The following is a 15746-nucleotide window of genomic DNA, read 5'->3' on the forward strand; positions in this document are numbered from 1 at the left end:
AAGCACGATTAAATAAGCCCCGCCCCCATGCAAGCAAAAGCGAGCGCGTTCCCTTCCTTGGTCTTACCTTATCTAGCGTAATTGATTTCTTATCGATAGACACATTGGCATGTTCCTTGAAACTTCACGCGCCAGAAGCACATTACTCACTCTTCTACAATTCAACGCGACAGCATCGCTTCCCTCTCAATTTCTCTCGCGCGCGAGGCTATGTTTACTCGTATAGCGGAGCATATCTGTTGAACTAGCCTTCCCATTCAATTTGCACCTTTTCCTTTGTCATCTTTCCTTCCTTATTATTTCTAGACAAGCCCGAACATCCCGCGTAAACTCAATATACGTAATCCCATTAACCCAACAAAAGCACCAAGCATTTGCCATTTAGCCCTAGACGAGAATTACTAAAACGGATGGAAAATTGAGGACGAATAGTAGCAAACCTTCGACTTCACGACGTTTAGGATCTATAGGGACATGCCCCAATACATTTCAACATGTCCGTCCCCAAACAACTTGTGGATGCTTTCGATAATTTCCGCGGGTTCCCTGAAACTTCCCACCTATGCTGCCCGAAGATTTCCGACGAAGATGACGAGATATATGACGATCCGGATGCACCAAGCAAAATTAGCGCTGCTGAGAAGCTGCAGAGGATCAAGGATGGCGAGAAAAGGTTGAACCAGACATACATATGTTCATTGGTATTAGGGTTGGCCGAGGACTCGGTAGGGGATCTAGGCCAGGAATTCGGAATACGAACCAACAATTTTCTGAGGCTCTGCCCAACTTGTGTGCGCAATTGGCACAAGGGACGTAAGTCCTTTCTTAAGGATATTTCTCAGTAAGGTTTATTCCGATTACACCTTGAAGGCGACGTACTAACCCATAGACTAGGGTTTATGACGACAGTGTCGTGTCCGAGATGGAAGACCGCCTGAACCAATTCGACTTTAGCCGCATCACCCAGGGCCTCGAAGCCGCCGCCGAATTCATCAATGCCCACAATGGCGTAGCCGGCCAAAGTACTTTCCTCAAGGAGGAGAAAGAGGAGCTCCTTATATCTCTCTACGAAGCTATTTGCTGCATGCCATACTTGAGCTTGCCGGAAAACCGAAAGCAATTCAATTATGTGTTCGAATCCATCCAGAAACGAAAGATCCTTAAGCTAGATGAGATCTTACCGACCATGACCTTCTTTCTCTTCGACGAGAATGAAATTCGTAATAGATTTGCCGTCCACACATTCTCTCGACAACCTTCTATTACCGCCGAAGACTTTGAATGGGCAATTCACGACAACTTGGTGAATGCAATTTTAAGAGCAAATGACACCAATGCATCTCCCCAATCCCTGCTTCGATTCTGGCAAGGCTTTCTTCATATCCTCAATGTCCTCGATGAGAATCTTGTGTTCCATTCTCTGCGAGCAATGTCCGTTCAGCCGAGCATATACGATTTAATGCTGGCCCAGATGCCTCGAATTACTTCGGTTTCGGTCTTAAAAGTACTGCTGAAGGCCTTCTGTTCTCTGATACGAAAGTCACCTAAAGCATTTTGGGATGCATATAGTCATTATTCCCACACGGCTGTTGCTGAGCAGATATTGGGGAGCCCTGCCTTCAGATCACTGCTCACCCAATTTGGGGAGCATGACTTGATGTTAGAAGGTCCCGCGGCTATTTCTTGGGTAAAGCCTTTCGTAGAATCAATTCCTACGCATCAGAAGAGCGATGCTTGTGATTCCCTTTTGCATCACTTTCTCCAGAGGTATGCCCAGGATCCTAATATGACGCCCGGAGGCAAGCTGGCTTGTACTCTCGCGGCGGTTGAAGCCCTATCTTCTACTTTGGAAGCATTTGTCTCGCCAAGCTACAAGTTGCATGCCGGCTCTTCTACCATTCACACAAATACGGCCTTAAATCTAACATTAAAATATAAAGATCTGATCATGCAGCTAGCCCAGCTTCCCTCCGGTGACCGGCAAAATGCCGCCATGTCGCAAGTTGGTTTGTCTGTAATTAGGTTTGCCCTTGCCCTAGATTCTCGTATCACCGTCGAAGAGTTCAACGCACTCCAGAATAGCGATAGTCATGTTCAACGGGAGGTCAAGCGGAATTCGTCGGGGATTTGGGAGGCATTTTTGGAAATTCTCCAACCTGGCGCAGATGACCTGGCCAGATCAATGTTAGTTGCCACAGGTCCGTTAATTGCCGTGGAGATTTTCCGGCCGCTGAAGAGACAATCTCTATCGCCAACTAAAAAGGAATTTAATATTGAGTTTCAGAAGACGGCTGAAGTTATTGGAAGGGCTATTGAAAGATTGGCCGACTTCAGTGAATCCGCTCTTCAAGATCTTTGTCAAGATACTTCTACGATTTTACCCATCGTGGCGGCTCTCGTCCATGGAGAAGAGGTTATAAGCACAGCTGGAGCTTCTTTTATTAAGACAGTCACCGGCGAGGTAAGAAGAACGGACGCCGTACTTAAATTGCTTGAAGGCTACTTCGTGCACACCTTATCTTCATACACAGCAGTTGTCAACGATGTCAACGAGAAGATGTCCCTTTGGTCGCCACAATTTAATATTATCCGGTATTCGAGAGATATACTTAGCAGTCTCTGCGATCCAACATCTGGCATACTCCGTTCAAAGGATTTGACCGACACAGAACGCGAAGTTCTTGGCAATTGGTGGAACTCACAATGGATCTTTCTTGACAACGCCTTCACCCAGACGGAAGACTGGAGCCGATTGATTGATATGGAAACTATGAAGAATTTTTGTCGAGAGGCTATGGAACTTGCCGAGGCTCTCTTAGCCCAGGATGGTCTTCTAGCTTCCGCACTGAGCCCTCTGTCTGCCCATTCCGCTTCAATCGATAACAGTGAACAGCCTGAGAAGCAAGCCATGAGGGATATTCTCGAGCAGCCACGCAAATACTGTCTAGGGCTTTGCAAGATGCTCCGCCTGAAAGATCTGTACCTTGTTACGGTAATCGTCAGTGTCGTTGGGAAACTCATGAAACGACTGGTAGAGTTTGACATGGAGCTCCCCTCTCAGGCTCTAGCATTCGTCAAGAACACCTGCATTAAAAACAAGGATGGGAGATATAATACTCAGACGAACATGAATGAGCGTCAACGGGCTGAGTTAATAAGAGCTTTGGGAGAGGATACTCAAGAAGATGACATCCAGATTATTTCAGCCAGGAAGAGTGAGCCTCTTAGACGGCAAACTAAGCTCGATGCTTGGTCAAAGTCGAGCTCTGAGACTTCGGTGTCAAGTAGTTCTCGGAGGGAGAAGATACAAGTCAGATCGAGCAAGGATGATATCCGTGAGCTACTCAAAACCTCTTCTTCAGATAAGAGCCGGGCTACATTGGACATGATGAGAGCCCGCCAAGCGGAGCGAAAACTCCCAGTCAGTGATGTGGCAGCTATCCGCGAAAAGCGTCAGAAGGAGGCCGAGGAAAAGAAAAAGAGAAACGCTGAAATTATTGCCAGAGCCAAGGCTTTGCGAGCTCCTAAACCGCTTGTTGGTGGCGAAGGATCTGGCCTTCAGGGGCTTTCTGGTGTACACGGCAAAGATCACGCACCTCAGAAAAGCGAGATTATGGTCAACTCTTCCTCGGAAGATGAGGAGGATTCAGATGACGATGCCGAATTTTTAGCCCGGTCCGCCGCAGGGCAGAAAACGTCCAAGAGTGGGCAATTTGTGAAACCTAATGTCCGCCTGCCGGTGAAGAAGATAAAGGTTCAACGTTCTGCAAAGGATATGCGGGCGCGATTAATCCCTCCGATGGACGTACTACATCAGGCCATCCTCGAATGGGACATCTTCCATGAAGGCAGTGACCCTCCGAATGGTATAAGATGCTCTCAGGTCTCTGATTCATATGAAGATCCGCGGAAGTACAAAGAAACATTCTTACCGCTTCTCATCAACGAAGCTTGGAGATCTTTTGTAACGGCCAAGGACGAAGCAACCTCGAAACCTTTTGGCATCAAGGTCGTCAATCGGATGAACGTTGACAAATTTGTCGAAGTCAGCACAGCCATGCCCATAACCGAAAATAAGGACAGATTCTTAGCAGAAGGGGATATCATATTATTTTCACATGCTTCGAACCCGTTAGAAGCAACAAATGAGCTACATTGTCTTGCACGAATTTGGCGTGTTCAGTTTAAAAACGGCAATTTGGAAGTACAATTCCGTTTAAGCGGCCGGGCGGGTCCTATATTATCTACTATGATGCCTCAGGCCGAACTCTACGCTGTTAAGATTACTAACATGACCACGATTGAACGTGAATATGCTTCTCTGGAAAGTCTTCAGTACTATGATTTGATGCCAGAAGTGCTAGATGCCAAGCCTTCACCCATGCTCAAATTTGGCCAGGATGCTATTGACCAGGTCATGCAGAACTATCAACTGAATCCTGGCCAGGCAAAGGCAATTCTCAATGCCAAAGAGAACGATGCATTTACACTTGTTCAAGGGTAAGCACAGAGAACAATGGAGAATCGTACTGGAAGCCTAGCTAATTGAATGTAGTCCACCGGGAACAGGTAAAACGAAAACAATAGTAGCAATGGTAGGTGCCCTTTTGACGGGCAGCTTCTCTACGACCAGCGGCACGGCTATCAAACGACCCGGAGGGATTAATTCAACAGGTAATAAAGGGATGGCGAAAAAGTTGTTAGTCTGTGCCCCAAGTAACGCTGCCGTCGATGAATTGGTTTTACGTCTCAAGAATGGTGTTAAATCCACTACTGGCTCATTCCATAAGATTAATATCTTGCGTCTGGGTCGTAGTGATGCCATAAATGCGGCTGTAAGAGATGTCACTCTGGACGAGATGGTCAAAGCTCGCGTAGAGGGCGCTGCGAATCAGAATAATGGGCCTAGTTCACGGGATTTGATGCACCAAGAAGCCGGGCAGATCAAGTCGGAGCTGGCTGAGCTACGGCCGCAGCTAGAGGCCGCGAGGACTGTCGGAGATCGCACGCAGATTAATCAATTACAGCGAAAATTCGATGAGCTGAAGCGTCGCCAGGGTCAAATTGGTGCAAAAATCGACGCCGACAAGGATAGCGGAAACACAGCTGCAAGAGAGAGCGAAATCCGACGGCGCCAAATTCAGCAGGAGATTCTTGACTCGGCTCAAGTTCTGTGCGCAACGCTCAGCGGTAGCGGGCACGAGATGTTCAAGAATCTACAAGTCGAGTTCGAGACAGTGATCATTGATGAAGCGGCCCAGTGCGTTGAACTGAGCGCGTTAATTCCCCTGAAATACGGCTGTTCCAAATGCATCCTCGTCGGAGACCCAAAGCAACTTCCGCCAACAGTGCTGTCACAATCTGCTGCGCGATATGGATACGATCAAAGTCTTTTCGTTCGTATGCAGCGCAATCATCCCGACGATGTTCATCTACTCGATACGCAATACCGTATGCACCCAGAAATCAGTCTGTTCCCCAGTCAAGAATTCTATGAACGACGTCTCATAGACGGTGATGACATGAGGAAACTACGATACCAACCGTGGCACCAGAGTGCATTGTTAGGTCCATACCGTTTCTTCGACGTGAAGGGTATCCAAGAGAAGGGTCGTAAAGGTCAATCGCTTGTCAACTTGGAAGAGCTCAAAGTTGCTATGCAGTTATATGACAGGTTAATAGCGGATTATTCGACAATTGATTTCAAGGGGAAAATTGGAATCATCACACCTTACAAGGCTCAATTATTTGAGCTCCGTGAACGGTTCTGTCGCCGATACGGAGATAAGGTCAAAGAGCAAATCGAGTTCAACACTACCGATGCTTTCCAGGGTCGCGAGTGTGAGATTATCATCTTCTCGTGTGTTCGGGCCAGCCCTACAGGTGGTATTGGTTTCATGACGGATATCCGACGTATGAACGTTGGTCTGACCCGTGCAAAATCGTCACTTTTTATCTTGGGAGACTCAAGGGCTCTAGTTCAGGGAGAATTCTGGAACAAGCTTATTGTAGATGCCAAGGCTCGAGATCGTTATACTGCCGGCGATGTTCTCTCTTTGCTTAGGAAGCCTGGGGTCCAATTACCACCTCCTAACTTTGATATCCCACCGGCACCGATACTATCAGACCCCCGTCCCCAGTCCAGCGATTCTTATGGTTCCGGGGAGGCGCCAGTCGAGGATCCGAATGCCACTTCAAGGAAATCTACGCAGGCTAATGATCAAGATGTAATCATGGAAGATGCCGCACCTTCCAATCGATTATCTAAGAAGAAACGCCAGACACCCCAGCTGCCACAGACCTATACCGTTATCGAGCGACAAGGACAAGGTGGTCCGATAGATAATTCAGCGCAAAAAGGATATGGCGGGCTTAACGAGCGCGGCGAGAGCTCTATTGTCATTCGTTCTTCTGAACGTCCTATAATACACCAGTCAGGTCAAAAACGGCCCAGAGATGGCAGTGAAGACGGCAAAGCACCGAAGAGGGTAAAATTACCTAAACAAAATGAGACACTTACACATAACTAAATTATGATATCACAGGTTGCCAGCGAAACTAAACCAAGAGCTCCACCAAGTGCTCCTCGAGCAATGCCACAACCGCAAGATCCATCGGCAATGGCCGTGTTGGGTATTCCCCCCAAACACCCTCCGACAACGCGTAATCCCCCTCCTGGACCCCCGAATGCTCCCAAGGTTTGTAATATCGTCGTCTTACCCCTTCTTCAGCTAACAATAATTGCCAGGGTCCATCTGGTTCTGTACCGCCCAAACCGCTTCCACCGAGGAGAAAACCGACTTCTTCCGATCCTTTCATCAAACGTAAACCTAATAGACCTCGATAATATTCATAGGCGGGATATATTTATATTTGCAGAGAAGGCGTCAGAGGTAATAATGACATCTAAACGCATTCCCACGGCGTACGGCTTTGAGTTATTCCAGTCATCGTAGATAGCGCGATTCCTTCTTCTCTTCAAAGACTTTAATTAGGTAGCCTTGGTCGGCTCTTTTGATACCCGGGTATCACGTCTTAAACGGGATGCAGGACACGACTTCATAGAGGGGATTAGACTAGGTAGTCGAGGTCGCCCTCATAGACTCAGTCCAGGGCTGGGCGCCTCAAGTCGTTAAATATTTACGATGAGCCCGATTTAAGACTAGGGCTAACCTAGGTAAGTAGACTGGGTGGTCTGGTCTATAATCTTCTGTGACTATTTACGCGTGATGTTCTCGGTCCCCGTGATTTAATGCTTTTCAATTTAGAGCGGTAAATTCCTACTGTTGACCTTTATTAATTCCTCAACTATTCTCGTCCTTTCTATCTATTATCCTCATTATGTCCTATTTCTATTCCACGTACGCACCTAGGTGTGTAATAAGCCTTCACGCTAATATGTGTGGTCACCGATGAACATCACAGACCTCACAGGCGTAATATAACAGGCGACCATCCCGTATCACTTAAAGGTAACCCTATCCTATTAATACAACATCCCACATCCCACATTTACCTAGACTCGGTTATTTTTAAAGCATCCTACAACTCCGCAAGCCTGTCTAGTCAGTGGATTAGTATGTAGCTGGACCGAATTTGTCCTATCTTGCCACCAACCCACGTTACAATTAAGCCAACAAGCAGAATTCCGCAATTCCACAGCCCAATCTAATGTATTAGTCGTCAAGAAACTACGAGTAAGCTAATCACCTAGATATTCGTATTGGCACGGACGCAAGGTAAATAGTACCAGATCCTCAAGTTTAGGGATGCCACTGACTTCCTCGATATCTAGTTCATCAGCCCAGGTGATAGAGTCCTAAGTTGACACCCCAAATGCCACAATGCGGCTAGGCAGTTTGTGCCCTTTATTGATATATCTACCTACCTTCGTCCAATTACTTCGGAAAGCGGTAGTCCGTTAATTATATTGTACAACAACTACAATATAGCAGTGTCCATTTCTACTTGCGGAAGGCCGCAAGACGTATTTGAATTACAAGAGTTAATAAATACGTGAATAAATCAATGATCGTACAATCCAATAATAAATAGCCAGGTAATTTGGGTACATATTTTTATAATTCCGTAAGCCATTCCTCCTCCAGATACCTCCTTTTGCCTCCTAATATAAGGGAAACGTGCTATCCCTACTCTATCCCAACCCTCAGATCTTGTATACATAAAAGACACCTAGGACCAAGTTTAGGTAGAGTATACTTCGGCTAAAAACAAATGAAATATAAAGGGAGGGTATAAAACCAACGAATTTCCTAGGTATGTAAATCAGAAAAGATTAAAGACCTCGCTCTCACTAAAAGGCCTCCTGCCCTCTTCCGCACGTTCTCCCCCCCCCTGGCGTCGCTCGACGCCGTGCCCTGCTGCTTCCTGAAGTTCGCGCATAAGCGGCTCTACGATCTCGAGGCTACTAGTTCCGTCGCTATGGGTATTGCTAATGCTGCTAGAGTAGCTCGAAGGCCCTCGGGCTCGAGCGCTACGGGGAAATCCAGATTGGGATTGCAACTGCGCCTGTAGTGCTTCTAATGCCGACTGACGCACGCGGGTGTCCGTCTCGCCGCTTTCTTCCCTTCCTCCGCTCTGCTGTGGGCGCCTCCCCATGCCTGATTGGGCTCCGTGCCCAGAAAGGCGTAGGCTCCGAGGACGGTATCTTCGAAAGGGGAGGTCACCCTGCTCCGGTTGTGGCCGTAGCGTTGGGATCGAATTGTCAAAGCTGCGTACAGACCTTAAGGATTGAGTGCGTCCCTCGGTTGGTTTTTGATGCTGTGAATGTGCAGGATATGCCGAAGAAGCACTGCGTTGTAAGGCGCGCCGGTCTTGCAACAATGTGTTAAGAGTTTCCGTCAGAGATACTAAAGTCTGCATGAGGACCTCCCCGTTCCGTTCTACGTGACGCAGCCGTTTCTCCATGTCTTTGGTGCGGCTTTCCTTTAGCTTTTCGTACCGTCTCCGAAGCTTCTGTCGCATCACCCATTCGTGAGTCTCCTTTTGCTCCGCTAGTGCGTGAGCTGCATATCGTGTCCTCCTTGCTGCTGCCTCTTCGTTTTCTGCCTGCCGTTCTCTTCGGCGATAGTAAGATGTGTTATCCTCCCAAGGCGCTCTTGGGGATTCTAGGGGAGGGGATGGAGAGGATGGAGAAGATGAACTAGTTAGTATTGGGGCACTGATACTTCTCCCACGTCCCTTCTTCGCAACAGCCTCTGCTGATAGGTAAGGTGATTTTAGTTGAATACCAGGTCTGATAGGGCCGATATCTGACATTTTCCCCGTTAAATACGGCCTAGAAGGCGGCAAACCTGGGTCTTGACTAAACCGGCCAGGCACCGGAGACTCTGGCCAGACATTTTCGGCTTGTGGCTCACCCCGGAGAAGACGTGACGCCGGAGGTCGATGCATCTGGGCCTTTAACTTTTCCATATCTCTTTTCTTCCGTTCCCTAACACGATCCTTGCGACTCGTAGTTTCTTCAGATGTGGCGGGAGGTGGTGAAAGATTCGCCTGCACCGAGCGATTAACTCTGTTTGTGGTGGGTGGAGAGGGGAATTTCAGATTCAGGGGGGAGTTAATCTCAGGCCGTGAAGACGAACGAACCACTATAGGGACGGGATGGTACGCTGTGGCTGTCTCTGCTTTTAACACCTTTGGCGAGGATTCTGTCATTAAACTCTCGGCAAACGACGCACGAGGTCCATTTGCAACCCCATTTCCATTGGCGCCGGTATTAGAACCAGTGGTAGCTCCATTAATCGGTGCCGGTCGATCAATAGCAGCATCACCGATCTCGCTAGGCTCAGCTGCTGTTGTTGTTACTGCTCTTTTGCTGGAAGTTCGTACCGGCAAAGCTGGTATGGACAACCGATTCGCCGAGAGAATACGTGGAATACCAGGAGATTTGCCGGCCTTCTTTGACCTGTCTCTCGCCATAGAGCTATCGCTAGTTTGTCCTGGTTGCTTCGGCTCAGATTCTTGTATAGTCTGTTTCCGAGGTGGACTTTCAACTATCTGAGGGACTGTTCCAATTTCAAGCCGTCCAAGGTCTGGTGCCTTCATCTGTTGCTCACTCTGTTGTTCTAAACTTCTTGTAGACAGCCTAGATCCTCGTTCGGCGAGAGATGTCGTCCTCCTAACCCCTAAAGGACTTATCGGTAATTTGCTTAATATGCTACTCTTAGGCTTATTCTGCTTATCTGGTTCTTTTCCCTTCGCAGAATAGGTTTCTTCTTGTGATGGTACCGTTGAAAGTGCAGACACCTTTCTAGGAGGGGGTGCAAGCAAGGTGAATTCTTCTGGTTGCCTCAATGACCTTGACGCCAGCGATGCTGAGGATTGTGATTCACGATCCCCAGTTACAGGCCTCGGGGCCTGGATATTATCATCAGGCGTCAGGCTATGTTCTGACCCAATTCCCTGGCGAGACTTTACTCCAATAGGCCTTAGTGCTGAATGTTGCTGGGTAGGAATTGACTCGGAATGCGAATTACCAGAAGGAATCGATATGGCGATGTATCGGTGACCGCTAATAGATCTAGCAGAAATAGCTGTATCCGGAAGTCTAATAAGCGGTGGTTGGTGCTTTCGACTCTTTCGCCTTTTCCCAAAGACTTTAAACATATCCCACTTCTTATGGACTGAATAAACGCTCACATCGTCGGGTATCGACATAAAATTCCCTGAAGGGGGCTCCCTACGGAGAAAGTCGGCAAGGCCCTCTTCAGAATTTTCATTCTCCCTGACGTCAGGACGAGGAACCATCTTGCCTTGAGGACGAGACGATGGTCTCTCGTGCGCCTCAGAAGTTGTAGTTCCCCTCCTCGAGTCGTGCCCAGAGTGAACAATAGATACGATAGATGGCGGATGGGACGCTGCCAAGTCTCCAACGACTTCATGATTTGTTTGGACCACTATTTCCTTTTCCACAAGAATCCCCAAGTTGATTGACTTGAAGAAGATGCTCTCCATAATAAAATGCTTGAGCGGAGACGACGGGATGGCAGAAACTCTATTTCTCAAGCGACGCTATCATTCGTGTGTAAAGTAGTGACAATAGTGACAATGTACGCCACAATTACTTCAACTCCTCCCGCCCCCGGTATCAGTGACATGACAAAGAGCATCAGAATCAGGTATTGTACAACTTTGGCTATCGAACCAAAATTGGTATCAAAAGAATCGCCTCGAGGCCAACTCGTAATATAGTCTTCACGAGGGGGTTAAATAGAGGCTACGACGCGTAGAGCAACTCCGCACATTGTACGAGGCCCTTTGCAGTCTCCAAGAGGAGGAATAAGGGCCTAATCAAGGATAATTACGGACGGTTAGAATGGTAAACTGACAAATAAGAAAAGAGCTCCAGTTAAATAATGGGCTGAAGAAGTAGAACAGTAGAGTTCAACAACTGGCCGAGAAACTCAATTCACTGGGAGAAGCTTGTCTCGCAACTTGTGATCGACATATAGATATGGAGACTGGCTAGCCTAACTTGGGGAAGTAGAATAACTGAGTTTATGACTTACAGGCTTTGACCTGGGTAAATACATGGTAGCTTTCATCATTTGTCCCAAGTTACTTCCGAGTATGAGTAACTAGGATATGTTTTGACGAGAAGCAGAACGTTAGGCTTGATGAATAGTAACAGATAACACAGCACATTCCTCTACGTAGCCAAGTGACTCGAGGATATCCTCGAGATATGTTTTAGAAGAATGTGAATGAGATAAGTATGCTAGAAACCCTGACTTTTGCCATGCGTTCGACTTTCTTTTTTAACTGATATGTATTTGAATTAGGGTCGGTGATTAATTCGGAAAGTACTCGAATCTGTATCCATGTTAGACATGTGTAAACTATCTAAAGCCACTCCCGAGAAACATTGGTTGCTATGTCCGTACGCCAGACTGGCTGGCGGCTTTGAGGACTTGATATTCCGTTCCATCTAGTGATTGGAATATTTAAATAAATACGTTCCAGGCATTCAACCAGGCAACCAACGATTTCTTGCCTCTCGTCGGACTGATCTCTTCGACTGGTCGTGGTTGGACGAGTCATTGTCATGGCAAACTAAGAGAGCATCAATTTTAAGTTTGATTCAAAAGCCCCCGAGGTCTCTGCAGGGATGGAGAACATCGTTATCCCTGTCTCTTCTTATATTAGGTATTCTCCGCATAATGGCCGTTAATTACGTATGTCTTAGCATTTCGGAGTCTGTCCTCCTCAATTTCATAAAGGGCTGAGTTCTTCGCTCTTGGGTAGGCCGATTATTCAACTATCTCAAAACTCACACCCCGACCCAACACCACCAGTTAGACATGAGGAAGCGCCGGTTTATGGCGATGTGGAATCTCTCCCTTGAAACTAAGTCGTCCTTTTTACGTCTATCTGCGTATTTGAAGATGCGTTCCCAGCTTAGCCTATGGACTACCTACCGTTACAGGGGATCCGTCACCAGGAATTGTAACAACCCGCTTGTCACGCTCCCTCAGGTCTGAAGATGTACTATCAGTAAAATATCGTACGTGGAAGTAACCCAGCGAGATATTCTTGGTAGCATCGCCAGATACGCTACGAAGTCCTCCGAAAGCACCGCGAGCAAGCACGTCGATTAGGCCACATCCTTCATCCAGAACATCGAAAGCAGACAAATCGGTACAGATGGTAATCGGCAAAAAGACCCTCCCGTGCTGACATGACTATTTGGAGGGTGAGTATGAACTGAAAGTTCCACCTTGGGATCGCTGAGAGATAGTATCGGAGATGCAGATAGTGTCACGTTTATCTTTGCTTGATTCACATAAGAGACGACATCGTTTCTATCAGACGCCATGGCTGAATAAAGTCCGCACAAATATTAATGTAAGTAAATTATTAATAGACTTGGCAGGTTGATATATGTTTAACTGAGCCCTGTTGCACTATAGACTGTGGACTTGGATGCTAGCTACCATAGCGGCAAAAGGTGGTTTTGAGAAATGGTTCCTTAACGGAGTACTTATCTCAGCAAGCTCAGACCAGTAATGCGAAATTTTTTTCGTTCATCTCGTTGTACCCTCTTAGCCACACCAATTTTCAACCAATCATACTTTTAACTTACCTTCAAAAAAAATTTCGCATTTCTGGTCTGAGTTAATTTGGTCTTTTTTACCCCTTTTATGGTATACCAAACCTAATAGTTATAATTACCATGTAAGTAATAATTTATTTATTAAATACTTTTTAACTTTATTATTAAGTTTAACTATCGATTAAATCTATGTGTTTCGAGTCTTTCAGGGTGTTGAAAGTGGGGTTAAAAGTGGTCAATATTAACTGCAACACCGGTCGCAACACGGTAGCCGCAACACGCAACGAGGTCGTACGGGTATAAAAAAAAAAGACGAAAATGTTGGGGTAATTGAATAATAGCCTTTAAAGCATTTTATACGTGGTTGCGGGTGTTATTGTGGTGTTGATAAAGGTGGCCAGTATTAGCCGCAATACCGGTTGCAACGCGGTAGCCGTAACTTGGTAGCTGTAACATGCGACGAGGCCGTACGGGTATAAAAAAAAGCCGGGAAGGTTGGGGTAATTAAATAAGAGCCTTTGAAGCATTTTATACGTTGTTATAGGCGTTGTTGTGGGTATTGTGGGTGTTGTTGGTGTTAACTGCGGCATATTACCGGTTGCGATATTACTTTTACGTTAGACGTTAAGGCTTGCAATATTATAATGCGATGTTGTACAGGTATGTAAAAAAGATGGGAAAGTAAAAAAAGTAAAATATTAGCTTTAAGTTATAAAAATAAAAAGCATTTTATACGTTGTTGTTAAATATTAAGTTATTGTAAATTTATTATTATTAAAAAAGTTGTGTTACGTAAGTTTTTTTAATAATTAAATTAATTTAAATTAAAATTTAAAAAACATTTAAATCGTGATTTATAAATATAAACACACGAACCATGCGTTTTATAACGTTATAACGTTAATTAATAAATAAAACCCGTTTTTTAAATTTTAATTTAAATTATTAAAATAACCTTTTAAAATAATATCGAATTTTTAGTTTAAAATTTTTTTAAAACCCGTTTTTTTAAAAATTAAATTTATAATATAAAAAAACATCGTTAAAAATAACATTATTAAAATAATCATTAAAACAATAATATTAACGCGTTTTTATAATAAATAATAAATTATATAATTATTATTAACTTTATTATTAAATTTATTAATTAAATATACGTGTTTTAAATTAAAATTAATTATAACATTAATTATAACACCGGTTATATCGGTTATATCGGTCGCATTTATTATAACGCATTAATTATAACGCGTGTTATAATACGTGTTAAAATATAATATTTAAAATTATACAAATATATAAAAAAAAGTTTAAATAATAATATTATTAAATTAATTATAATAAAAAGCATTTTATATATATATATAATATTAATTATATTATTAATTAATTTATTAATTATGTTAATTTTTTACCATTTTTATGTTAAATATTTTTTTAACGTTAAAATTTAATATATAATAACATAACGTTATATAAATATAAAAAAAAGTTAAAAAAATAAAAAAAAATTAATTTTAAAATTAAATTATTATAATAAAAGTTATTTTATACATTATTAAAATTTATTAAATTATTAAAAATATTATTTTTTATTTTTTATTAATAATTTTATGTTAAATGTTTTTTACGGGTTTAAAGTAACTTTAAACTTAAATTTATAAAACGTTTTATTTATAATTTATAAATATAATTATACGGGCCATGCGTTACGTGGCGTTTGTGGCGTTAATAAACGTGGGTAAACGTAACCCGTTTCCACGAAATTTAAGTTTAAAGTCATTTAAAATAAATATATTTACTTAAATTAAAAATTTTTTTAATTTAAATTAAATATATTAAATAATATTAATATATATTTCGTTTATAAAATAAATTAATATAATAAACGTTATTATTATTAATAATTTTTTTTTAAAATTTTTAATTTTTTTTTTTATTTTTTTACATTATTTATTTTATATTTTTTTTAAATAATTTTTTTATATTTTTTTTTAATATTAATAATTTATTATAATTAATATATATTATATTAACCGTTTTATATTATTAAAAGTTAATTTATATATTTATTATAAATTAAACATAAATTTTATTAATTATATATTTATTTTATTTATTTAATATATTAATTTAAATTTAATTATTAATTAATTTTATAAATAAAAAGTTTAATATTAAATAATTTATTTTTATTATTATAAAAAAATAATTTACTTTTATTATATTAAAAAAATAAATTAAATTTAATTTTATTAAATATATTTTAATTTATTAATAAATATTTTTTTTATTTATAATTGTTTAATTTTCGGTTTATAATAAATAAAGTAAAAATTATATTAATAATATAAGTTTAAAAAAATATAAACTTTTATTAAAATATATTTTAATAAATTTTTTTTTTTAATTTAAATTAATATTATAATAATATTATTAATTAATAGTTTTTAATATTTATAAAAGTTATAAATAAATAAAGGTTATTTTTATAATAGTTTAAAAATAATTTAAATTAAATTTTATTATAATTTAAAATTATATTAATATTTTTTAACTTTTTATAATTTTAATATTATTATTTAATTTATTTAAAATTAATATTTAAAATTAAATTTATTATTATTTTAATTTAAAAAATTATTTAATTATATTATAAAATTATTTT

At 41.9% G+C, this 15746-nt stretch overlaps 3 protein-coding genes across 3 annotated transcripts; 1 reads left to right on the forward strand and 2 right to left on the reverse strand.

Moving 5' to 3' along the window:
• The first annotated feature begins 64 nt into the window (after positions 1–64).
• On the forward strand, positions 65–7361 carry F4817DRAFT_335370 (SEN1 N terminal-domain-containing protein). The gene is made up of 5 exons (XM_049303010.1): positions 65–841; positions 895–4500; positions 4556–6488; positions 6546–6698; positions 6749–7361. The coding sequence occupies exons 1-5, from the start codon at positions 495–497 to the stop codon at positions 6845–6847; spliced, it is 6138 nt and encodes a 2045-aa protein (XP_049159965.1). The 5' UTR covers positions 65–494; the 3' UTR covers positions 6848–7361.
• Positions 7362–8286: 925 nt separating this feature from the next.
• F4817DRAFT_364617 (uncharacterized protein) lies at positions 8287–11261 on the reverse strand (the record flags this gene model as incomplete). The annotated part of the gene is made up of 1 exon (XM_049306773.1): positions 8287–11261. The coding sequence occupies exon 1, from the start codon at positions 10975–10977 to the stop codon at positions 8287–8289; it is 2691 nt and encodes an 896-aa protein (XP_049159966.1). The 5' UTR covers positions 10978–11261.
• Positions 11262–12425: 1164 nt separating this feature from the next.
• On the reverse strand, positions 12426–12838 carry F4817DRAFT_315171 (uncharacterized protein; the record flags this gene model as incomplete). The annotated part of the gene is made up of 2 exons (XM_049300501.1): positions 12426–12704; positions 12740–12838. 2 exons carry the CDS (start codon positions 12836–12838, stop codon positions 12426–12428), a joined length of 378 nt encoding a protein of 125 aa, XP_049159967.1.
• Positions 12839–15746: the final 2908 nt, after the last annotated feature.

This window comes from Daldinia loculata (genome assembly GCF_022478755.1).
Source record: "Daldinia loculata strain CBS 113971 unplaced genomic scaffold F4817scaffold_19, whole genome shotgun sequence".
In the NCBI taxonomy this organism is placed as follows: Eukaryota; Fungi; Ascomycota; class Sordariomycetes; order Xylariales; family Hypoxylaceae; genus Daldinia; species Daldinia loculata.